The following is a 24,828-nucleotide window of genomic DNA, read 5'->3' as shown; positions in this document are numbered from 1 at the left end:
TAGCGAAATATAAACATGAATTATTACTATATTCTTAGAACTTATATTTTGAAACAATTACTGATATTAAATGCAAATTTAAATTACAATCTTTGGAAATACCTCAGGGCAAAAATAGGCAATTTAATGTTCGATTTCCAGTGCTGATAAACGGTCGGCTTGTTAATTAAACAAGTTAGGACTAAAACTGAAAATAGTCTACAAACTGTCTACCTTGGGATAAATTTCCTGTCTTTAAAGGATCCTACTGATCTGATTAATTAGTATGTAAGATTTAAACCCTCAAATTTGAAAGAGAAATATCTGGTTGGTGTAAAAGTGTAATGTTTACACGATGTCTTATCAACTTTTCAAGCACTTCTTTCCTCTGTTTTGTTTTGGAGAGACTATTATTATTTTAATATACGTGTAATTCAAAACAAGAGTCATGAATAATATTTGCGATAGTAGAAACCACGCAGAGTTCGACGTCAAAGGAAAAAAATATCTCTTTCATGAATATGCTAATGAAGGCTTTTAAGAGTCCATAACTACACAATATTGAGTGACAGATCAGTCTTGTATTTAGTGGTTTCGCACGGCACCGCACTAAAACAACACTCTAGCACAGCTCTCAAAGAAACATCACGAATCTTTCTCGACTACAGAACCGATCGAGCACTGTTGGTAAGTAGATGGCTAAATTATACTTTCTCCTTCAATAAATGTGTTTGTAAAGTAATGGCACTAATATTTAGTCATATATACACGGTTTAATTGTCGGCTAAGCCTAGATATTTCGTTGAGTTTTTCCTTGTTCGTCTCCACACAAATATTCTTTCAGTGCTATAGACAGATTTTTTTAGATTTCTCTCCGTAGAAATTCTGAATGTTTTTGTTAACTCAATTCCGCATTGTAAATAGAAGATTAGCTGGATTTCAGTGAATAAACGCCAGTCGACAAAGTGGTATCACAATGTGCAAGCTTGATCAAGCTTGCCTGGCCTAGAAATTAATGTAGTTGGTATAAATCAAAGTGACACTGTATTTTTTCGCCAAGATAATGTTCGTTCTATACAAGAATATCTCTTTCTGTGACACAACTTCAGTCCAACATCGACCATGATAATAATCGCCATAAATCATGAGGAAGCTTGTACAAATACATAAATTGAGTATTTAAATAAAACCAACGTTGACTGATAAGTGTTTAAGTGAAACTTAGTCGTCGCAGAGAAATGATAAAGTTTGATCTAAATTCACGGTGTTTTGAAGAAAGCATTGTAATCCAAGAGGTATTAACCTTAATTGCATATGGACATATTTTCGCGTTTTTGCAGTCTCCTAGTCTGAGAACAAGTCCTCGAAGAGGCTATTGGAAATTCAAATAAGCCGCTTAATGACCAGTAAAACGGTCGATAGTTGTCAAGAACCGACGAATCGAATGCAAACAATTTGAGGATCAATTACTAGTATTATGCATGTTTGGTTGACGCTGATAAAATGTTTAAAAGTCGAGAACACAGATGCAATATTCGGACCGTGTCCTTTAGCATAACAGGAAACAAAACTTGTTTACCACCGCAAACTTTTCAACGAAATAATTTTTCTAATGCATTGGCCGGAGATTTTATCGCGTGGGTGCTAAAATCTTCCATCACAGAAGATCCTGTTTTCGTATCCTTTTACTTGTATCGAAATTAGGGCAAAAATTATGACATTTGAAATTTGAAACGATGCCATTAAGCGTTGAATAAATTCAACAAAAAGAACAAAAATTGGACAGCTTTTTAAGAGTGTTTTCGTTTTTCTATTTAAAAACATATCACCTGACCATAGCAAGAGACGAACTGTCTCCTGCCTTAAAAATGCATGTCTGTTTGATTAAGAAAATAAAGCAAAAAAAAAAAACTTCTCGATAATCAGCTATTTGTACCCAACATAAGTGACAGATATTTTTCGTCAGGCATTTTATGTAGTCATTTGAGAAAATCGAGCGTTACAGCACAGTACGTTCTTTACATGAACTGACTTCGTAACACGCCTCAAAAAAATATGTCTGATAATTAAACAAAATGGCCTACGTATCTAAGGGAATATAATCTCGAATCACTAGTTTGCTGAAGTACAAAAACAGCAAAATGGTAATATAAGTCAAAATATCAAGAATGGACCGGGAGGTGAGGCATAATACAAACATAAGACGTGAAAATGTAGCAACATTTTACACTCGGACACCCGATGTAGGCCCTCAGATAAAAATATGATCTAGATGTGAGTGTGTGGACATCGGCAGCTGTTATCTACTAACCATTAATTCTTAATGAACTCTTAATGGCCGTAAATTGAAATATTGGCCATTTCGGTGTCCGCTTTTAGCCTACCTACAGAGGTCTCTAATATCCTCTGAATGCGGGCCTATCCGTTTTCCTTGTTGAAGTAAAACAATCTTTTCACTAAAGCTTCAACTTGGCAAGTTTGTCCACCTAATTTAAACTTCACAACTTCAATTTTCTTTCACTTTGATTCATGCCCGCCAACGTATTTGGATAAACTATGACAAGCAAAAAATTGCTGAAATGAAAGGAGATACATATCTCAGTGTAAACGATTCTCAACGTTTTAAACGCTGCCAGACAAAATACAGATATAAAGGGGGGATGAGTAAAAAATAAAAATACTGAGCTGATATTCACGGCAAGGACTTAGAGACAACTCAGCGAGGGTCTAACAACAACAAACTAGTATTATGATATTATTAATATTATTAGATTGCTGTTATTACTTCTCAATTAGGTTTTACAAACAAGCAGAATGCAATTAATGGGGAGTCAGTCAAAATAGAAAAACTGAACTCAACGATATTACGATATTATTATTACTATCATTAGATTGTTATTAATTGAACTATTATTTCTCAGTCAGGCTTTACGAACAAAATAATCACAAACCGTAAAGCACGCTAAACGAGGCTAGACGTGATGCGGAAAAAAGAGCGGAAGAAAAGACCCAAGGCATTACAAACAAATTGACACCAATACACATAAATACAGATACAAAAAGAAATAACAGCTACATTTTACAACAAATCAAGCGAACGAAAGCAATTGAACGAAATCAAGCTAATTCAATTGCAATTAAATTTCTTCATCATATTTGCATTCGCCTGTGGCGACGAATGTTTGAATTTTGGTCGTCATGACAACGCCATTTGATAGCCATTTTGAAGTTTGGAAAACCTTGTGAATTTAGTTTCCACGCAAAATTGGTGCAACGAGGATTTTCTCTTGTTTGCGAGTGAATTTTACTCCATGTGTTTCGCTTTGCAGTTCACGATATATATACGATATATGCATATAAATTCTAATTATTATTTTTTTGCATAAGATTTCATTTGCCACCAGTCGAGTTCATTGATGTGTAACAATTGGTAATTGTTGGTGCGTGGTTTCATTGGCTAAGGACGCTTAGGTGCGAACGCAAACGGAATTCTTAGTGTAATTAACAGAGTTGTTTTGTCTCAGTTTATTGTTTAACAGCTCGCCTATTATCCACTGCTAACTAATAAAAGCGCGAAATGTTTGACCTGAACGCTTTCGTGAGTAAAATCAATTTGTTTCGTAGGTCAAGCTCTCAAGCGAACAGTTTGAAACAGGAAATGACGAGAGAGGGTCGAGATGCGTTTGAAATTTTCTGTCACGTTCAGCATGCCTTCTGACCCTTAAGAATGATAACATTTTTACCTATTGTTCTTTATCAAACAGTTTTGAAATATAGCTATTTCACAACAAGATTTTCGATTCCATAGAAAGCATCTTTATTTTTTTTGTAACTTTGTGTTTTATAGAGGCACAAGATCGACTGCTAACAGTTTGTAAGGCTTTGATTGGCCAATTATGTTATCAAATTCCCGCCATGAGAACGCGGAACGCGCCAAATGTTCCAGCCATGTGCTTCAAAATAATCATTAGTGCTTTTTACCATAACTGGTGTAAAAACATTGAAGCGTAAACAATTTTCTAGCGTACAGCGCCTCAAAAATTTGACCACATTGCAAAAGACACAGATTCATAGGAGCAGACATGAGCAAGAAAACGAAGTTGAGATGGTCAACTTAAGAGTTCTGTCAACCCGGTTAATCAATTACGAAGTTGATTTTACCAAGCATCAATTATGCACTCATAGTTTATGCGTAGTGGGCTTAAGGAATTCAGCTGTAACCTTTCAAATCGAAGTGGCCCATTTATCGCCGGTTTGTTCGGCGTCATCTAAAGACGAACATAGCTTAAGTGAAGAAAAAACGTCGACGAACCTTTGGAACAACTGCGCTGAACTCACGATGAAGCACTCCAAGGATGTAATGTAAGTAATATTTGGTTTAGCTAGCTCGTATAAAGTACTTTGTATTAAATGCAACCAGCTATGTTTGTTTCCGTGTGTAGCGCATGAAACAATTTTAACAGCGTGCTTCCCAGCATGTTTTTGAGCTGAAAAACCTAAGATCAAACTTTAAGATTCCTGGGTCAAGTTTTCTTTTCTCCGGAGTGGAGCGATTACAAATGTGAGTGAAGATTCTAGACAACAAGTGCTTTAAACTACAACACTACTATCTGATTGAAATTAGGTAAACAAAGCATTTTATAATTCTTTGTTCTTAATATAACGGTGTGTTGGTAATATTTATTGGAATATATAAAACCAGGCATAAGATGTCTGCGTAGAGCTATTGAAGTTGCACTTTAAGTGACAACAATTTATACGAATCTGTGTGACTTGCTTTTGCGCAATCACCTTGGACTAACAAGTTCTGTTGTTGTTTGAAGAGATTACTTATGATAGCTTTGACGAGTCACTGCAGATATTGTTTGCTGTCGGCTCACCTTCGATTTTCAGACAAATTGAACAATATAAGTAAATCATGACACTTCGTTACTCAAAATTTATCGCGAATTCGTAATTCTGCCAAACCGCACGCGGTCAAGGAAAAATTCTTTTTCTTCCTTTGTTCTTGACTTTAAAGGATTGAGACACGATATAACACACGTGATAGTTAAAAGGACGCGGTCGGTTTGTTGTCAAAGAGAGTTGAAGTATCTGCGTTCGGCTTCTAAAGAGACCTAGTGTCTGATTGTAAAACGAGAAAATTACACAGCGAGTAAAGTTACTTAAGATATATTACCAAATTCCACTTCATCTTCATAGAATCCAGCTAGTAGGGTCGACAGTTGAAATTGCATAATTCGTTGTGGTATTTTAAACGAGGGTCATGTATTTATAAGCGACGCTTGTGTTTGAATTCTTTGAGACGCTAATTTATCTTGAAGTGTGGGCAAAATGTTAGTTACACAGAATATTCATCAGTGCTCTTGACATGAGATTTTGCATGTAAGAAAGTTTTATGAGTGCTGTCATGCCCTTAAAGAATTGCGTAACGAGGGCTGTTTGAATTTAGTAAAGTAAAACATGTTCCAATGCCATAGGTCTTCGGTCTAACACTGTGTGTTCTAGCTTCATGCTGTTCCCCCAGAAAGACACAAGAGTGAAAGACTTTATTTGTGAAATACACAAAAATAAACCGAGCATATAAACTGAATTTTTTTTTTATCACGGTGATAAGAATCAACAATTAACATAACAGTCACCAATCGGTGGCAATGTTCCGAGCAATTCAGTGCAACACTTTTGTCTGTTACTCCGTCATGGTAGACAAAGAGCAAGTCCTGTCGAGCGTGAATTGTTTTGCTATCGCTGAACAAGTCGGGAATCAAGTTTGATAAAGATTGCAAACCTTGAATGTTGTGCTCTTTTTTCAAGAAATGTTTTATCGACCCAGCAATTAAATTTGAATCGATTGCAATGCTGGTGAAAATTCAAACAAAATTTCCAAACAAAATTGCATGAAGGATATACCTTCTCCTACATAAAAACAGCACCAGGTTAAAGATTTTGCATGTGTGTGTAAACTTGTGCGTTGTAAAACGTTTATGTGCTAAATCTACAGCTAAAAAATATTCAATAGTTTTAACTGTTCATTTAGTTTAACGTTAATTTTCCGTTTAGTCGCTTGACCGGTTTTCTGATAATATCTATAAAATCGCCGTTATAACAGAAACGTAAAGCCTAGATGTCAGTTCTAAATATTTTGTAAACTGGAACCAAATTGGCACGTAGGCTAATAATGATAAAAAAAATAGTTTCTATAAAAGAAACTGTTACGTTGCAGAAGTGAGGAGAGTTGATGTTAAATTAAACTCTAACTTTTATATCCTAAATTCATATACAGTTAAATTAGCCCATCTGCATGTGTTTTTTTTTTTTTTTTTTTTTTCAAAAATCCAGCGCTTTGTTCAAATGTCGCTTCTAGGTTATTGAATTCGAAACTGTCGTCTAGGAGCGATAATCCGTCCTAAGCTCGCTATTTTTAGGTTGGCGGGCGAGGTCTCCGACAATCGGTTCCCCAAGGGTAGTCACAATATTAAATAACACATCAGTTTTGTTCATGGTTGATCAGACAGGCCAGTGTCTGCCCAAATAACACCGCGATTTATTTGGAGTTTAGTTTGTAAAGAAAACATTCTCCTTCGTCGGAGGCCATATGAGAAAACACTTGCCATATGTCTAACGAAAAGCAAGGTAAAATTTTCAAAAAACGACGGCCTTCAAATGTGCAAAACATAAGTACAGTCAGTTGCAAAATGAGGGAGACTGTAGCTGAAATACTTATAAAGTGTAGACAACCGTCAATACTGCATGAAAGCAGCGGTTAATTTACTCCAAAGGCTTCACTGAATTGATAATATACTAAGCTAAATTTTTGCGAACGGGTAACTTTTCAAGCGTTTTATACTTTCCGTCAGATTCAAATAGAGTATTGCTCGCAATCCCTTCATATGCTCTACTGACTACTTACACTCGAAAATCTGTGAACGCCAAAACTGATTATAAATGTAATAAGCATCGTTTGTCGCCTTTTAGCTATCGTTGTCGATTACTCTGTCACTTGTTTTTTAAGGGGCAACTGTGAGTGGCTTCTTTTGCTAATTTTTCCACATCAATTTTTTTTTTCGGCACGATTCACTGAGCAGAAATGTAGAATTAAATATTAGAAATCATAATACGCCAAAATTACCCAGCAGTGGTAACGTATTTCTAGAAGCACACACTTAAGTAAAGAAATTTTGCTCTTTCTTACAAAAGAGACTACATATATTTGGTAAAACGTAATATACGTTTATTGTTAACTTCTTCAATTTGTCTTATGTTTCACAGACATGTCCCAGCATCGTACAGTCCACGAACTATCCTTATCACACGGGCAGGCGATACGTGAGTCTCGCTCTGAAGAATCTCTGCCTTGGAGCCAAGCGGGAGAGAATCTCGATTTAAGAGGGAACTCAGTGACAACAAAAACGATTCCCAGTTTTTCAAAACTCGGGAAGCAATTGAGAATACGATTTGAAAGTAAAGAACAGCGAGAAACAAGGGATAGCACAGAGGGGTATTCTGGAGAACAAGAGAAGAGAAATAAAAGGTGGAAATTGAGAAGCGAAAGAGACTCGCAGGAAATTGAAAGCAAACCGAAAGATTCTTTACATTGTAAAGTTAATTCGGAACTTGCTGTCCAAGTCAAAATGTCCTTAGTCCAGAAAACATCTCCAGTTAACACTGTTAACGACTTGAGGGAAGCTCGAGAGACCATCAAGAAGCTAAACGAAAGCCTTTTGAACGAGAAAGGGTTATCGGAAGCAAAAGACACAACAATCGGAAATCTCCGTCATGAGATAAATTTGTTGGATCAAGAACTGGTAGATAGACGAAAGGAGAATGATAAAATCAACGATGAAATGAGAAAACTACGATCAAAAACAACTGCGTTGCAGACAGAGAACAAGATTCTGGAAAGGCAAGTGAAGATGATGAACGAATCGAACAAAAAACTTCATAACGAGATGCACGAGTTACGAAACAAGCTTCGGATTCAGGAAACTAAAGTCGGGGAACTTCGGGTGCAGCGATCGGAAGCCGTTCGAAAGTACGCTCATCTTCTGCAAACCAGCGTGGACAAGAGCACAAGGCTTCGGTATTTCCTTCAGCAATTACAAAATGAGATTTTAACGCATAGTGTGACGTCGAAGAAGTTTCAAATGCAAAAGCAAGCGCTCGAAGATCTAATGCAAGAAGACAGTGAAGAAGATTTACAGTTCAAGAAATACGGACTGATTTCCCCGAGAAAGATGAGAAAGACATCGTATTTGTTATCAGAAGAGGAGAAGGAAAGCCTACGGAAAGACGTGGAGAACGCGTTTGAAAGCAGGCAAAGTAAAGTCCAGGATACAAGAAGTCTCCCGGTTGAAAAACTCACCACAGCTACGGAGAGAATACTCACAGAAGGCTTGAAATCTCGGTTGGGACGAGAGAACGAGGAAAGCTCGCAAATGTCCAAGTTGATGCAAGAGGCGAAGCATCAGATTAAAGGTTTGGAAAAGATACAATCTTTACATGTCGAAGAGTCGAAGCGATTGGAGGACAAAGTAGGAACGCAGCTTAAAGCCCTCGAAGCCGAGCTCAAAGATTTATCAGACGAATTAAGATTGGCTCAGGTTTCAAAGAGGGAGGACGAAGAAAAGCTTAGATCCATTAGGAAGTTCTCCACGGCAGATACGAAAGTTGAAAGTATCAGTTTAGCCCGAAGAACATCGCAAGTTGAGAAGTTAGACCTTGAGAGCGCCATTAACAGTATGGAAAGAAGGAGTGAAGATTCCACAAACCCAATTTCACCCATGGAGAGTGAAATACTGTCAATGAAGCAAAAAATGGCGGCCATGCTGGAGGAGAAACTCGTGCTCTCAGATGAGCTGATCGAATCTCGCACCAGTCTCTCCAACCTAGAGAGCCTCTTGGAAAGCAGAAGTTTGGAAAACGAGAAAATGGAACAGGAACTCACAGAAAAGGAAAAACGGATTTCATTGACGGAAGAGCAGTTAAAAGAAGCTCAGAAAGAAACGGCGAATCTGAAGGAAGAATTAGAGACTACTAAGAACGAACTGTCGTCAAGGGAACGGGAGGAAATAGCACAACCAGATAAAGTTAAAGATCGACCACACAGAGTGGAACTCAACTTTACTCCTAATATCCAACCAGCAAACTTAAAGGAGGAACTCTTAGCCGTAAGACGCAGTAGTGTCACGCAACCCAACAGAGTGCCGGGCACGGGATCCCTGGGAGTCGATAAAGGAGTACAAGTGGGCGGAAGTGGACACCGAAAGCTCGAAAGAATGCGATCATTTGAAAGTCTTCGCAGTGTAAGACGAAGATTGTCCTTGGATCAAACCGTCAATTTTGCCAACAAGGTTGAGCGTAAAGTTAGCAAAACCGAAGTGCGGTTAGTACAGAGAGCAGAAAAGGGGGTTCAAGTTGACATCGATGAAGCAGAACTTGGCACCACACCAGAAAATTCCAAGAAGGATGAGGTTTTAATAGCAAATTTAACTAAAGAGAATCGAGAGCTGAAGGCAATTATGGAACAACAAGGTCGAGATATCGCGAGCCTTGAAAATGAAATCAAGAAACTATGGGACGACAAGAAAGCTTCTTACTTAGACGGTGAAGATAATGCGCCTTTCAACCCACCAAAGAGATTATCGGAGTTATGGAAGTCTCTTGAGGAAGCGAGACAGGAAAAGGCAGAGGCAGATAAGAGAAACAAGGAACTTCAAGAAAAGTTGAAAAAACAAGATCAAGAGATACAAGTAATTCTCGAGAATTTTAAACACCAGAAAGACGAACACGTGTTACCTATACCGAATGAAGTCATCAACAACAATTATTTCAAGGAAAATCAGAACATGACCACTGAACAAGGTCGTTCATTAGAAGAGCTTGTGAGGGCAAGTAAGACGAACTGCCTCAGTCATGAATTTGTTTTTGACACTGAAGACGGCCGCGGCGTCCCAAATGAGCTACCTTTGGAGCGAACAAGCAAGAACGAGCAAAATATTTCAATGTTAGAGTCGGTGATTGACCGCATGAAGAAAGATCTGGCAGCTTCAGAAGAGCATGGTAGAGAATTGGAAACAGAGCTATACAGAAAGGAAGATGAACTGCGGAAAGCTGAAAGAGAGATTGAATTGTACAAAACCAAACTTTCCGAAATGAAGGACTGCCTGGACGAAAAAAGCGAAGAAAAGGATTGCGCTGGTAGAGAAGTTCTTCAGTACAAAACTCAAGTGTCAGATTTGAATACTTTGTTGATGGAAACAAGGAAAGAAAAACTAAGAGCCGAAGAAGATGTCCAGCGACACAAATCACAAATTTCAGAATTGTCAGCGTCCCTCGATCGGACAAGAACAGAAAAAGGTCATCTTGAAAATAACAGTGAACTGTTCAAATCCCAAACATCGGAGCTCAAATCCTCGTTGGAAAAAGCAAAAAGAGAAAACGAAAAGTCAACTAAGGAGATTATTCAGTGCAATTCTCAGATTAAGCACTTAGAAAATTCTCTTGAAGAAGCAAGGATGGGATTTCAAACAGCAAAGAAGGAAATTGAAAGTTTCAAATCTGAAACTTTGCAACTGAAAACATTACTTGATGAAACAAGAATAGAGAAACAAAAAGCAAGTGAAAATAGTCAGTCAAGGATTGCAGAATTGAAATCATCGCTGGACAACTCCAAGAAAGAGCTAAATTCCTCTAAAAAGGAGATTGAACTGCAGAAGTCCGAAATTATCGAACTGAAATCTCACCTCCAAAAAACACAGCAAGAAAACCGCAAAGCCATGGATGAAAGAGAACAATACAAATCAGAGATTTCGAAATTGGAAGCCTCGCTTGACAAAACACGAAAGGAGAAGGTCGATGCCGAAGAAGAAATTCGAAAGAAAAAGTCTGAAATTTTAGATTTGAGATCTTCGCTTGATGAAAGAATGAAGGAAAACGAGCGTGTATATAGTGACATTAAGAGGTACAAGTATCAAACGGAGGAGTTGACAGCGTCACTTGAAGATTCCAAGAAAGAGAACAGTTGGAACGTGAAAGAAATTAACAGATATCAAGACGAAATTTCTGAGTTAAGAGTTTCACTTAGCAGATCAGGAAAAGAAAGTTCCAACGTATCTAAAGAATACGAGTTGTGCAAGTTCGAAATTTCAGATTTGCAAGCTTCGCTCGACGAGGAAAGAAAAGAAAATCGTGCTACCAAAACAACGATGGAAAGATATAAATCTGAGCTTTCGGATCTGAAGAATTCTTTGGAGAAGGCTAAAGAGGAAAATCGTACTGCCACCATCGGTATTGAAAGGTATAAGAGCCAGATTACAGATTACCAAGAGTCGCTTAAAGGAGAGAGGAAAGAAAATGTCGCAGCTGCGAACATAATCAAGGAGTGTGAATTAGAAATCTCGGACCTGAAGAAGTATCTAGATTCGGCTAAAGAAGAAAACCAGAATCTAAAATGTGACATTGAACGTTATAAAACGCAAATTTCAGATCTACAAGCTTCGCTCGAAGAGGAGAAGAAAGAAAATCTCGCTGCAACGATGGAAATTATCAAGTATGAAGCAGAAATATCTGATCTGAAAAATTCTTTCGAGAAGAATAAAGAAGAAACCTTCACTGCGACCAACAACATCGAAAGTTATGAGACTCAGATTTTAGATACGCAGGCAGCGCTCGAAGATAGAAATAAAGAAAAACATAGACGTGAAAGTCGAACTATTGAACTTCAAAGTGAGATTAGCAAAAGAGAAGAGACAATGCAAGAATACAAAATAAAAGAGGCAGAAACGCGACTCGAAAAGGAAAGGTTGGAAACTAGTAACTCCAAATTACAAATTACGATTGACAATCTTAAAAAACAGCTCATGGCCGCTGACGAGAAGGTGAAAGACTTGGAAAATCAGGCTGAAGAAGACAGCAGAACCATTTCACAACTAATGGATGAACAGTCAGCAGTGGGACGTCTTCAAGAACAAATTAAAGTGCTGGAGACAAAACTGAGTGTGAAAGATAAGAACCTAGAGCAAAAGGTGGAAGAAATTATTGAGAGAGACCAACGCATTGAGCAAATAGCACGGGAGAACGAGGAACCCCAGAAAAAGATTCAAGAAAGTCATAGCAAGAGCGAAGGGAATTACGTCGATTTTGACACAGTTGATGGAAAAACTGAAATAAAGGTCGAAGCTGGAAATTTACCCGAGAGCAGTCCTGAAATAGTTGACGATCCCAAAATCATCGAGGACTTGGGGAATGAAGTTGTGGAGTTCAAAGAACAGTTGCAAATACTTCAAACCGCATTGAAGGATATTCAACAAGAGAAAGCCTATTTAGAAGACACCGTGCAGGACTTAAGGAATGTCAAGAAAAGCCAGGAAAAAGAATTAGATCTACTCAGACAGCAAATTCAATTTCTTGAGAGCAGTGTACAGGACACCGAGGAAACTCTGGAAAAGAACGCGCAACAGATGGTAGATAAAGAGAAAGAGCTGCGAGAGCTTGTCAAGGAAAAGGTTGTAAAGGCGAGCCAGATTGAGAGCCTGGAGACGAGTTTAAGTACGACGCTTCGGGAAAGAGACTCTACATTAGCAGGTAAGAAATTTAACAGTATGTCAGTTTACAGTGAGACTACTCAACCGGGCCGCCTGGAAGAAAACTAACCAATCAAAGCGTAAGCTGAGAACAATGGACTGACAACCTCTCGTGACGGCAAGTGGCGGTCTGTTTCACTTGAAAACATAAACACTGTCGACTCCTCTGCGTTATATACACTCTGAGGAGGTCTGAGAGATTCGGCCCTTGACGGCGAATTATCATAGTTATAAAATCTCTCTCGAAAAATTAGCTTAAAAACTCATTTACGACAACTAAACGAAAACCTTTGAAAAACATGCAAAGTTTAAGATCGAAACTAACCAGTCAACAAATGGGAAAGTTTCCTTAGAGGTTCGCAACACTTCGCACACTTTGTTGGGTTTCAATTTTGTTAAGAACTATTTTTCGTATATTTCAATGTCACTGATTAATTTGAGAAAAAGATCGCTATCCTTTGATCTCAAGTAACGTTCTGATTGGTTAACTCTTTTCCAAGTGGCCCGGTTCGAGTAGTTGACTGTAAGGATAGCTATTTCAGCCACACTTTTAGTACGTTTTAGCATGAATTAAGAAAATTCAAGTGAAAACAACTTAGCCTGATGAGTAGGAACGCAGCACTAAAAGTTTGACTTTGTAGAACAGTGCTCTTCAAATGATAACAAGACATTAGTGACTGGATGATTAAACTAAATGATTTATAAAATGATGACGATTGAAAGGGTTTAGCACAGATATGAAAATGCGGAACACGCGTTATCATGTTGACTCTGGATTTCTCAGAAATTAGTTTTGTATTGCCCTGTGATTAGAAACAAAGAATGTGTTTTTCATTCAATGCCCTTACAATTGCGTTCTCACTGACCTGGGCAAGACTCACCTGGGTTTCACTATTTGCATATGAAACAGTTTGCAATTGGTGGCAGCCAAAAACGTTCCAAGATATTTTACTCTTTTATGTAAAAACTGTTGAAATCTAACTACATTTTTTGGCTTATTGAATTGAAATTAATGGTTTGAAACATTGACTTTTTATTATTCATTCAAACAGATTAAAATCCCTAGTTATTGTGCAAAAAGCAGTTTTAACTTGAGTGTCGAAAGTAATATTCGCATTTACTTTGGTTTCCCAATACTTCCCTATGCTCTTGGCTTAAAAAATTCGCGCCACCTTGTCATCCATTCAGAAGTAAAACCAAAACCAATCATGACTCTCTCCGGAACACGTTTTCCCGCGCTTTGCATCAGCTGCCTGTATTTGCTAGGAGTTTCGACTGCTTCGAGTAGATTCTACACAAAATAACTAAATAATATGATATAAAGTTTGGGCCTGATGCTCAATTTTTTTGGAAAACTATTAGTGATGTCTTTCTTTTCTCGAATACAGTTATCTTAAAGGCATTTATTACTCACGAGTTTTCAAAACACACCCAAACAAATGGCGCAACCTTCAAAACGTGACTGACTTTCAATAAATCATTCATTTGCAGCGACCTCGGAATTTGTTAGCTGTCTCTTCTACTACAAACCACATTTTTCGTCGATGACATGTTTTGCGGGTTCTTTACAAAATCAGCTGATGTTGTTGATTATTCCTTTAATCTTTGGCGGTGTCAAAAAGTTAAAAAAACTTGAACAAAGGATTGTCACTCTTAAGTCCTAACAGACGCGAAAACAATAGAAAACCGCAAAACCTTTTCATAAGGGCTCGTTCTAAGAAATGTTTGTCGAAAACACTGGAAATTTACAGACACAAACGAAGAAAGAACTATTTTAAAACTTTTAAAAAATAATTAACTAATTTTCTCACTCACAGAGGATATACAGATAGTTATTTACCAGTTGTGAACTGTGCTAATATTGAGCAATTACATTGTAATTCATCGTTGTTGTATTTAGATAGCAATTCAGTTTTCATAATTTTTGGTAGGTACAATCTTAGTACTTATGCGTTTATATAATTTTCATGTGCTAGTAAAAAACGAAGCCGTGCGTGGAAAGCTATTCTCATCTATAATTACATGAATCGTGTGTAACATATGGTCCTCTCTTGTAGGAAATATTATATTGCGAAACCTAAAATAATGCTCGCCAGTCTCAAACAAAGTTATTGCAAAGAAAGGAAAGTTTGACTTTGTTCTAAAACGACCGTTATGTGAACTACTTTATTCAAAAGTGAAATGAAAGGTTTATGAAAGTCTCTAGATCATTTTATCACGCTTGCCAGCTTAAGTACCAGGATTAACTAAATCATGGTCACTGTATTTGCATGAATAACTCTTGGTCTCTTTGTAGTGCACGCGTTTTCTGTTTGGCTTAAAAAGAAGCTTTTGTTTTGATTAACGACGCTAAAAAATGTTATGAAAGGACCTGTGTTCGTGCAATGTCTGAAACTTAGGTAAAAGTTGCTCAAATGAGATCATCCGTAAGAAAACAGAACGATTAATTTTGGTTTGACGTAAAACAGAGACACGTTTTTAAATTGAGTGACAACGAGTTTACAGCCAATATTCTTTTTTCAACTGTAATCAAAATGCCAAGAACGCCAATTATTTTAAAGACCGAATTCCCAGTTGGATTAAAAGAGAACAATGACTAGTAGTTATTGATAACAGCTTGGACGCGATTCATCCAGCGTTAGCTTGTTTATAGCGAGGTGCAGATAAGTTTACTCTTTAGATTTGTTGACTGTTTGTTTGTTTGTTTGTCTTAGCACTTATCGCTTCCGCCAGGTACTTAACAATCGCGCTTTCTTTTCAGCGAAAGACGACTCCTTCGAACGGCTGCAGGGCGAGAACGAAAGGTTGGTGATCGAGGTGGAGCAACTGAAAATGGAGGTACAGAAACAATCTTTCGATTGGCAGGAGAAGGCCAAGATGGAAGCAGATTTTCAAGGCGTCTCAGACAAGCTGAAGGAAGCTGAGTTGAAATATCTACTTACTAGGGAAGAGAAGGACAAAGTTGAAAAGGATTTGAAGCATACCACCGAACGAATGATCATGCTACAGAACGGGTTCAGCGACGCTCAAGCTATGGTCAGAACAAAAGAGGACAAGATCAAACAGCTGACAGCAGAGAATTTCGAGCTGCGCTCACTGGTTAAAGACAAAGATGAAAGCCTTTATCGAGAGGAGAAACTGCGCATGGAAAACATGAAATCTTTGGACGCGCTGAAGATCAAGTTAGAGAAAATGGGAACAGACGAGAAGAAACAGCGAGAGCGGTTGTTTAGCTTAAAATCGGCGTGTTCGGAGGCAAACGAAGCTTACGAGATTGTCAAGAAGCAAAATTACGAGATGAAGCGAGACATGGAAGATGTAAAGAAAAGGCTGAGCGAGAAAGACTCCGCGCTGGAAATTTCGGAGAAGGAGAAGGAGAAAATGGAGGAGCAGATTTTAAACGCGTCACGAACAATCGACGACTTGCGAAAGAGCTCCCGAAGAGATGAAAGCGTGTCGCCGGATTCAGCCCTGGGAATCTCTCTAACGTCCGCGTTTGAGTTCAGTTCTGGTCCCAACAGCCCGAACTCCGTAGCCTCAGATAACGCGTTCTCGGGAGAAAGTTTTGGCCAGGAAACCGGGCTGCTGTGCAAGATGCCGACCATGATCGAGAATTTCCGAGCGGTTGTCCGAGACAACGAAGCACTTCGCGGGAAACTTTACGAGGTCACCGTGCAGAAGGAAAAACAGGAAAGCCAAGCGAAACATCTTTCTCAGGTGAACGAAATGCTGAAAAGTGATGTGGCTGTCAAGGAAAAAAGCGTCCAGGGCCTGGAAGACAAAGTCAAGTTGTTGGAGGACGAGACTCGCGATGCTAGGAATAAATTTGTCGAATTGGAGCGCAGTTTTGCCGTGGTGTCCACTCAAGCCGACCTCTTGAAAACGACGCTGGAAAACCGAGAGAAAGACTTCGCAGAGTTACATGAGAAGGTTGAGATACAAGAGGAAAAGGAGAAAACTTTGGAGCTGTACTCCAAATCAGTGGCCGAGAAATTTGAGTATGAAGCAAGTGAAAAGAAGAAATACGAAGTCCTGTCTCGACAGTTGCTTGAAGAAAGTACTAGTCAGAAGAACCAGCTTGAAAGCATTGAGAAAAAGCTTGCAGCCTCGCCGAGCGATCGCGACGACATTTTCTTTTCCGCACATGGTAGTGTTCCCATGGCAACGGTGGAAGACAAAGTTGACGTCGTTCTGAAGAAGAAGAAAGATTTAGAAGTACTGGTGTCTAACTTACAAGCTGAATGTGCTGATTTACAACTGGCGAATGGAGAGCTGCAGAAAGATCTCACTCAGTCCCTGGAATCGGAGAAACTGAGGCGAGAACTTGAAGGAGAACTCAGAGCAACACGGATTCGTGACGAACAAGCGAATGCTAAAGTCGTTAATCTTGAAGAACAAAAGAAATCTTTGCAGAATGAAAACAAAAGCTTGGAAGCGACGATTATGGAGTCAAAAAAGAAAGAAGAGGAATTGGAAATCAAGGTCGGCGCCATGAAACAGACTATAACAGAACTGGAAAAATCCAACGAAAGTTTCCAAACGGAGAACGAAAATCTGAAAGATAATCTGCGGAGAGCCGATGAAGAAAGTTCTAAACTGGCGAACGAACTGAGGTTGATCCAAGAGAAAATGGCCGAGATTGAAATCACGAACGATGCATTCCAAGCTGAAAACGAGAAGCTGCGAACTGACATCATGGCGCTATCAGAAGCAAAGTGTGATGTGGAGTTGACCATTTCTGAAACAGAGAGGCAGATAAAGAAACTCAAAGAAACCGCAGATAAAGAGAGAGCGAACAGAGAGATCATTGAAGTTGAGAAGAACGAAGCTTTAAATCAGTGTGAGGAACTGCAAAACGAGTTAAACAGAGCGAAAAACCGTCTTGAAAAAACGGAGGAAAAGCAGAAGGAAGCAGAGAAATCAGTTCAAGAAATGGAAAAGAACAAGTTTGATTCGTCTTCAGAGAACCGACGGCTTAACGAAGAATTGCAGTTAGTCAAGAAAGACCTGTCGGAAATGGACGGACGATACAAGAAATCGATCCAAGAAGAAGAGAATCTGCAACAGAAACTAAACCTGGCTAACTTGGAGGTGGCTAAGCTGAAGACTGCAAACGAGAGTAGTGCTAAGAGAAACGAAACCTTAGAAAAGAGCCTCGTGGAATCAAAAGGAAACAATGAAGAGCTGGAAATATTGCTGAAGAAGACTCGCTTAGAGAAAGCGAACGTACTGAAAGATGTCAGCCTAAAAGACAAAGTTATTCAGCAACTGGAAGCGAACAAACATGAACTGGAGGAAGAAAGGCAAAGTCTCACAAACGATCTGTACGTCACCACAAGAAAGGTTTTAGCTCAACAACAAAATGCTGAGACCTTGATGAATGAAATAAATCATCTAAACCGCGAGATGAAAGGAGCTATCAAGAGCGCGCTGAACAAGGAATTGAAAACAACAGAGGACGAGAAACCTTCGCTAGGAGATGGCGAGACCATTGCTTCAGACAGTGAGGTGCTGATGCAAAATTTGCGACAAAGTATCCGAGCTACCGAAAGAAATCTCGACTTCTTCCGCTCCGAGGCTAAAGTACCGGAAGTAGAATCCAAGAGTTGCCAACGAGATGTTGAATTTATCAATAAGGAATTTGCGCTTCTTAGCAGTCAGGTGACTTCGTTTTCCACCACTTCTAACAAGCTGTGCGATGAAATTAAGAAGCTGAAGGAAGATTTGACGCAGAAAGAATCCCTGCTAGAGGAAACAAAAGAAAAGTACGATAACTTGAAGGAAGAAAACCTGGAAAATCGCGAATCTATTATTCAACTACAAAGCAAATGCACTGAGCTTGAGTCACTGTTTGGCGAGTACGAGAACAAAGCGGAGAAACAACACTCAGAACTGGTCCGCGCAAACCAACAAATGTCAACTTTGGATTCAAATCTGCTGAGAGCCGAACAGAAAAAGACCGCCCTCGAGAAAGAGCTACTGGTGTGCCATGAGAAAATCTCACATTTGGAGGCAAATACAAGAGCGATGAAGGACGAAGGACGAAATGACAAGAAAAAGATCGCCACGTTAGAGGCAGAATACACAGAGAAGCAAACCCTTGCGCGGGAATTGGAAAACACCGAGGCGACACTCAGGGATCTGAGGGGAAAATTCGATGATGCCCTGAAGGAGAAAGAAGAAGCGAAAGCTGAGCTGTATGGAATAAGAGAAGAACTGCAGCAACAACAGGCAGAATTAAAAAATTCCCGTAAAGAGGTCGACCATTTAAAGAAGCAGATGAATTCAGAGAAAGACACGCGGCAGAAAGTTGAGCTTGACTTGAACGAAAACGCCGCCGTTTGCAAAACATACAAGAACAACCTTCAAGATTTAGAACGCTCTCTGGCAAGATTGCGAGAGGAGAATTCCGATCTCGAAGAAAAAGTCAGCATTTTAGAGGCGGCGGGAAATGCCTTGAGGAAGGAGACGGAACTACAGGCCATAGAAATGAAGAGGCTTGAGGAAGAGCTGGCCGACTCGAAGGAAAAGCATTGGAACCTTTCCAAGAGCCATGAAGGCAGCGAAAAAGAGAGAAAGAAGTTGGTTAACGAGAAGATTGTCTCGGAGGAGAGGATCACAAAGCTAGAGGGAGCCTGTAATGAGCTGCTGAAGGAAAAAGAAACGAGTTCCAGTAAAGTTCTATCGCTTAATGAAGCTCTGGAAGTTATCATCGCCAGCAACGAAGAAACCGCAGCCAATTTGAAGACCGATCTGCTAACAACAAAGAAAGAACTCTCTGTAACAAAAAGCGCTCTTGAGAGGAGGCAGAAACAAGTGGAAGAGTTGCAAGAAGAATTGAAAAACGACGAGCTAAAGATGAGATCACTGGAAGAGAAGAAACAAGAAGTCTTTGAGAAGTATTGGACCAGTCAGAACGAGTTGACGGAAGCTGAAGGGACCATAGACAACTTACGAGCGGAAAACAAAGAACTTAAACAACAGTGCGCCACTAGCGCCCAGCGAATCCAACATCTTCAGGAGACGCTACAGTCAGAGAGAGAAACCAACGAGAAAGAGGTGTCAGCCTGGAGCGACCAGATGAACAAGTTGAAGACACTGCATCAAAAGGTGATCGAAGAACGCGGCAACCTCGAGCGAGATTTAGAGCATACTCAGGCAACGTTAACGAAGACCGAAGATGATCTTAAACAGACCAGTGAAGTTATGGGCGAGAAGGAGAGAGTTTTCAGCGCCGATGTAACCAAACGAGACCAAGCTTTGGAAGATTTGTCATTGCAGAACACAAACCTGACAAACGAGCTTGCCAAGACCAAAGATGGACTGACAAAAACCTGCGCCGAAAACGACGACCTTAAAGAGCGACTTGATCTCACTACTGAGAAGGTAGACTGGTTGGAAAAAGAGCTCCAGGAGCGAAACGCTGAGATTGAAGATTTGTTGGCTGAAGCGCAAGCCAAAATGAATGTTGTACGCAAAATGAAAGCCACAAACAGCGGTGAACACTTTGCTGAGTTGCCTTCATCAGAGTTTATGGCCAGAGATGATGAGGAGGGAACTGATGGCGTTGACGCCCGACCGGTTACACCTTTAAACACATCAATGAAAGACGTAGTGGACTCTTTCCATAAGGCGTGTCTGTCATCTTTCAACGATAATAGAACTCTCCAACAAGAGTTGAATGCCAAATCAGACGAAATGGCGCGTCTGGACGAAAGTCTTCAAAAAGAGAGGAACAATGCATCGGAGGTGAAAAGGTACCTCCAGGATTTAGAAAAGAAGAAGGGGAAATTAGAAGACGAAGTGAAGAGATTGAGAAGGCGCCTAGAAGCATTGAAACTTAAAAGCGTGGAGATGGAGAAAGAGAAGGATAACGAAATTACCGAAACTAAGGGAGAAAAGATATTGCTCGAGAAAGAACTGTGGAATATGAAGGAAGCTTTGGAAGAAGCAAAGGTCAAGCTGAAGACCGCTGAGGAAGAAAAAGAAAGGTACGCCAAGGATTTGGAATCTTCGCGCAAGCAGATCGTCGATGCAAAGAGCGATATCAAGGGAAGTCAACAACAGTCTGACGCACTCCAAGAAAACATGTTACAGTTAAAGAGAAGAACGTTTGAACTGGAAGCAAACGAAAGAGCAACACAGCAACTCATTCAAGATAAAGAGAGAGAGCTGTTCGCCAGCCAGTTAAAGATCGACGAGCTTGAAAAGTTGTACGACACCGCTAACGAGAAAAAGACGGAGCTATTTACAAAGCTCTCCGGAGCGGACGAACGCATAGCAAGCTTGGAAAACGACTGCAAGGAAAAAGCTGTGGATAAAGCCAACCTTGATCACGAAATTACAGCGCTGAAGGACAGTGTGAAAGACAAAGCTACAAGGTTAGAGAAAACAGAAAAGGAATTAGACGACTCCCGTGAGAAATGCGAAGAACTCGAGATCCAGCGAGGAAGCCTTCAAGCAACCAACGAGATCCTAAAACATCAATTAGACGCCACGAAGAAGGAGTGCTCACAATTTCAGGCATTGCTTCAGAAAGAAAAAGAGCTGTGTAGTACTTTTAGTGGTCAACTGAACGAAGTAAAAAGCGAAAAGGAGATCCTCGATCGTGAGTTGAAGGGGGTCCTTGAACAGAAGGATCACATACAACAGATGCTGAATAAATCGGAAGAAAACTTGAACACTGCTGAAGGCAAAGCTGCGAACTCCTTCCACGAGATCGAGAATCTTAAACGACAGATGATCAAGGTCCAGAGTAGCGCATGCGCTGATTCTGCGCGCAAACAGCTGGAGATTGGCAAGCTCAGAGCTGAGGCCGAGTCGCTCGGAAAGGAGTTAAAGGACAAAGAAAGAGAGCACAATGAGAGCCTCACCAAGTTCAAAGTTACAGAGAAAGAGAACGAGTTCCTGAAGAAAGACCTGGCGCAGAAGCACAACCGGGAATCGGAGTTGAAACTCGACCTTACATCCACCAATAGCAAACTCCAGAGTTATGTAATCGAAAGAGAATGCTGGGAACGAGAAGTGAAGTCTGTCTTGAGCGAAATGGAACAGCAAAAGAACGCCAGCCAATCGAAGGAAGAGAAGCTTGAGCGACTGCGCACGCGTTATGAGAACGAGATCAAGTTCTTACAAGAACGCGTGGAGGCCCTGGAACGAGAGGTACGGATCATCCAAGAAGCCAGTGAACAGCAGCGTCACGCTGACGAAATTGCGTCCAAGCTCGCGCTCGAGTCCAAAGACATGGAAATTGACAACCTTAAGCTCCGTCTCCAGGCAACTAGAATGCATACCAGTGAGAAAAGTGACGTGTTGGAGATCATGAAAGACCAGCTTGACGAGCGCACCAGGCAGATTACTGACCTTATGGAGCAGCTGCGGATGCTGAAAGAGAGTTATCACCTCGAGTTAGGCAGCTTGCATGCCGACCTTAAATGCGCTCAGATGGAAAACATGCTGCAGAAGCGCGGAGAGCTTAGTGGAAGCTTTGGATCCAGGCAGGAATCAGAGTTGCTTGACGCCATCAAACAAAGCAGAAAAGAATCCGAACGACTGAGAAACCTTCTTAAACTCAAGATGAAAGACATGAAGTCCCTGAGAAAGCATATTCTCTCCGAGAGAGTAAGTGGAACTAGAAAACCTGGATATACAACGTATTAATGAAAAGACATTAACGACTTTGCAAATGAAAAATTGAACCGTCGAGTTACATTTTACTATAAGAAAATAATATTACAAAAACAGTTAAAACATCACAAGCAATGCTTTTCACGACCGAACGTTTTGAAACTTTCGAGCAAGGCAATAAGTTCGTTTGTCCATGCTGGATATCACATATTTACCCTGTGTGCAATAAGATACTTAAGTAAGAGACCTTACGTTTAATAAATAATTTATCATAAGCAATACTTTTTAAGACCGAACGTTTTGAAGTTTTCGAACAAGGCAAAAAGTTTGTTTATCGACGCTGGATATCACATATTTACCCTGAGTGCAAGACCGAGCGTTTAGAAATTTTCAAACAAGGCAATTAGTTTGTTTCTCGATGAAGGATTTCACTTATTTACCATGTGTGCAAGATACGTGAGTCAACTAAGATACATTACGTTTAATAAATAATTTATCGAAGTTTTACAAAGTAATTATAACTTCAAGAGAGAAAAAAGTAATTTTCTGTACAAAAAAGCTACTAATATATTTAACTCGAACGCTATTTTTGTACCATTTTGTATACGAATTTATATTTAAAGGCGTTTTTTGTGTGCACAAGGCTCTGTATTTCAAAGATCTGATTCCAGGCACACTTCCGTGTTGTGTGGCATTATTATAAATAGGAGAAAAGAACTTCTTATTCAACCATAAGTAACATTTCTGATTATGCTATAAACAGTATCTGTAAATAAGCTTAGGATTTGAGTGCATTTTCAATAAAGATATCAAAATTTAACCCTTGTTCAACTGTCAAATATGTAGGATTCAATAACTGAGCTACTTTTCATTTGCATTTTACGACCCGACATCATTTTTTTTCTTGAGCTTTTCCAGACCATTTATCTTTAATTTTACGCATGGAAAACCTTTTTATTATATAGGTATAAGTGTTTTGTACAGGTAATCATACGGTTTCGAGTTCAATTTGGAATTAATTTGCACGTGTGAGTTTTTCAAAATGGAACGAGAAAAACCGTATGATTACTTATTAATAACATAAACATGAAAAAATTCGCGTGGGGGAAGTGCCGGAAGATCTTTCTTGAAGCCTTTTTTTTCTTATTCGAGAAAACGTTTTTCAAAGTTTCCGTAGAAAATTTTCGCCATCATTTTACGTGATATCATCGGCTTAGAAAATTTCCTATTGTCTTTCGGCCGATTATAATCCAGAATTACGATGTGTAATTTACACTGGTGTTACATTTTTTGCACGGGTGTTACGCTTGAACTGCACTGCTCTCATCCAATCAGAATCGAGTAATTTTTTCATGTGTATTATTTACTGGAAAATACAGCAGTCGTAAAATTCATACGAAACTACATCCGGGACTTTTCCATATCCTCACTAGTGAAGATATCGATGACTTCACTGATGTCGTGTTTGACCCTTAAACCGTACTTAGATTTGTTGGTGTATGATCGAAACATCTTCGGATCTTCCCCGAAAGCCTTCGGCAATCTTCGGAAATCTCGGAAAATGTTCAGAAACGTTTGTGTAGTCTTCGGACAATTTTTAGAAATCTTCGGAAAGTGGTCGGAAATCTTCGGAAAACAGCCAAAAACATCGTTATCAGTATGTCTATAATAAACAAAATAATACATGGTTGCTTGTAGACAAGGATCAGTGTTGGGACCCATTTTGTACGTTCTTTACACTTCACCCCTTTCAGACATTGTAAAAAAATTCAACTTGAGTTATCATTTTTATGCTGACGATTCACAACTTTATCTGTCCTTTCAGCCAACTATACCCAGTGATAAGGATTTAGCTGTGTCCAACATCGAGCGCTGTGTACGTGAGATTGATCACTGGATGTTGATTAATCGTCTTAAACTTAACAAGGATAAGACTGAACTTCTAGTGATCTCCGCAAAACATCTACCGAGACCAACCCTTCAAGAAATCTCTGTCGTCGATGAAACCATCTGCTCGTCACAGAAAGCAAGAAACATCGGTGTCATTTTTGACCATCATTTTCGTTTTAATGAACATATTGCAAGTATTTGCAAATCATCTTTTTATCATCTCCGTAATATCAGCAATATAAGGAAGTACCTGTCATCGACCACCACTGAAATACTTGTTCATGCGTTTTTTTCTTCAAAATTGGATAACTGTAATTCTCTACTCTATGGCTTACCAAACTGTCTTTTAAAAAAGTTACAGCACGTCCAGAATGCCGCTGCTCGTCTCATCACCCTCTCTAGAAAACACGAACACATCACACCTATTTTGTTTAATCTCCACTGGCTTCCTGTTAACTATCGTATCATCTTTAAAATTCTACTCATCACGTACAAGGCCCTAAACGATCTGGCACCTTCATACGTTCGTGATCTTCTCACTCCTTACACTCCGTCTCGTCAGCTACGTTCATCTTCTAAAGAACTTCTTTCCATTCCGCACTTCAATTTGAAAACATATGGCGCAAGATCTTTCTCTGTAGCAGCTCCTACACTTTGGAACACTCTTCCGTCTGACATCAAGAACAGCTCCTCAGTGTCCCTTTTTAAACATAAACTAAAAACGTTTCTTTTTAAGAAGGCATTTTTATAA

The 24,828-nt window shown here is 39.5% G+C and overlaps 2 protein-coding genes across 4 annotated transcripts; both read left to right on the top strand.

Annotated features, from left to right (window-relative positions):
* The first annotated feature begins 30 nt into the window (after positions 1–30).
* LOC145489133 (uncharacterized) lies at positions 31–23,118 on the top strand. 3 transcript variants are annotated; one of them, XM_081468045.1, is made up of 3 exons: positions 31–666; positions 7,249–12,561; positions 15,322–23,118. In XM_081468045.1, exons 2-3 carry the CDS (start codon positions 7,251–7,253, stop codon positions 22,218–22,220), a joined length of 12,210 nt encoding a protein of 4,069 aa, XP_081324171.1. In that variant the 5' UTR covers positions 31–666; positions 7,249–7,250; the 3' UTR covers positions 22,221–23,118. The 3 variants fall into 3 exon arrangements, with proteins under 3 accessions (XP_081324171.1, XP_081324170.1, XP_081324172.1); XM_081468044.1 differs by lacking the exon at positions 31–666 and adding an exon at positions 3,722–4,341; XM_081468046.1 differs by lacking the exon at positions 31–666 and having other exon boundaries at positions 4,759–12,561.
* A 753-nt stretch (positions 23,119–23,871) lies between these two features.
* On the top strand, positions 23,872–24,828 carry LOC145489514 (uncharacterized). The gene has a single exon (XM_081468497.1). The coding sequence runs from the start codon at positions 23,872–23,874 to the stop codon at positions 24,826–24,828; it is 957 nt and encodes a 318-aa protein (XP_081324623.1).

This window comes from Orbicella franksi, chromosome 6 (genome assembly GCF_964199315.1).
Source record: "Orbicella franksi chromosome 6, jaOrbFran1.1, whole genome shotgun sequence".
NCBI lineage: Eukaryota > Metazoa > Cnidaria > Anthozoa > Scleractinia > Merulinidae > Orbicella > Orbicella franksi.
The sequence above is the reverse complement of the archived record's forward strand: the minus strand, read 5'-3'. Positions and strand labels throughout refer to the sequence as shown.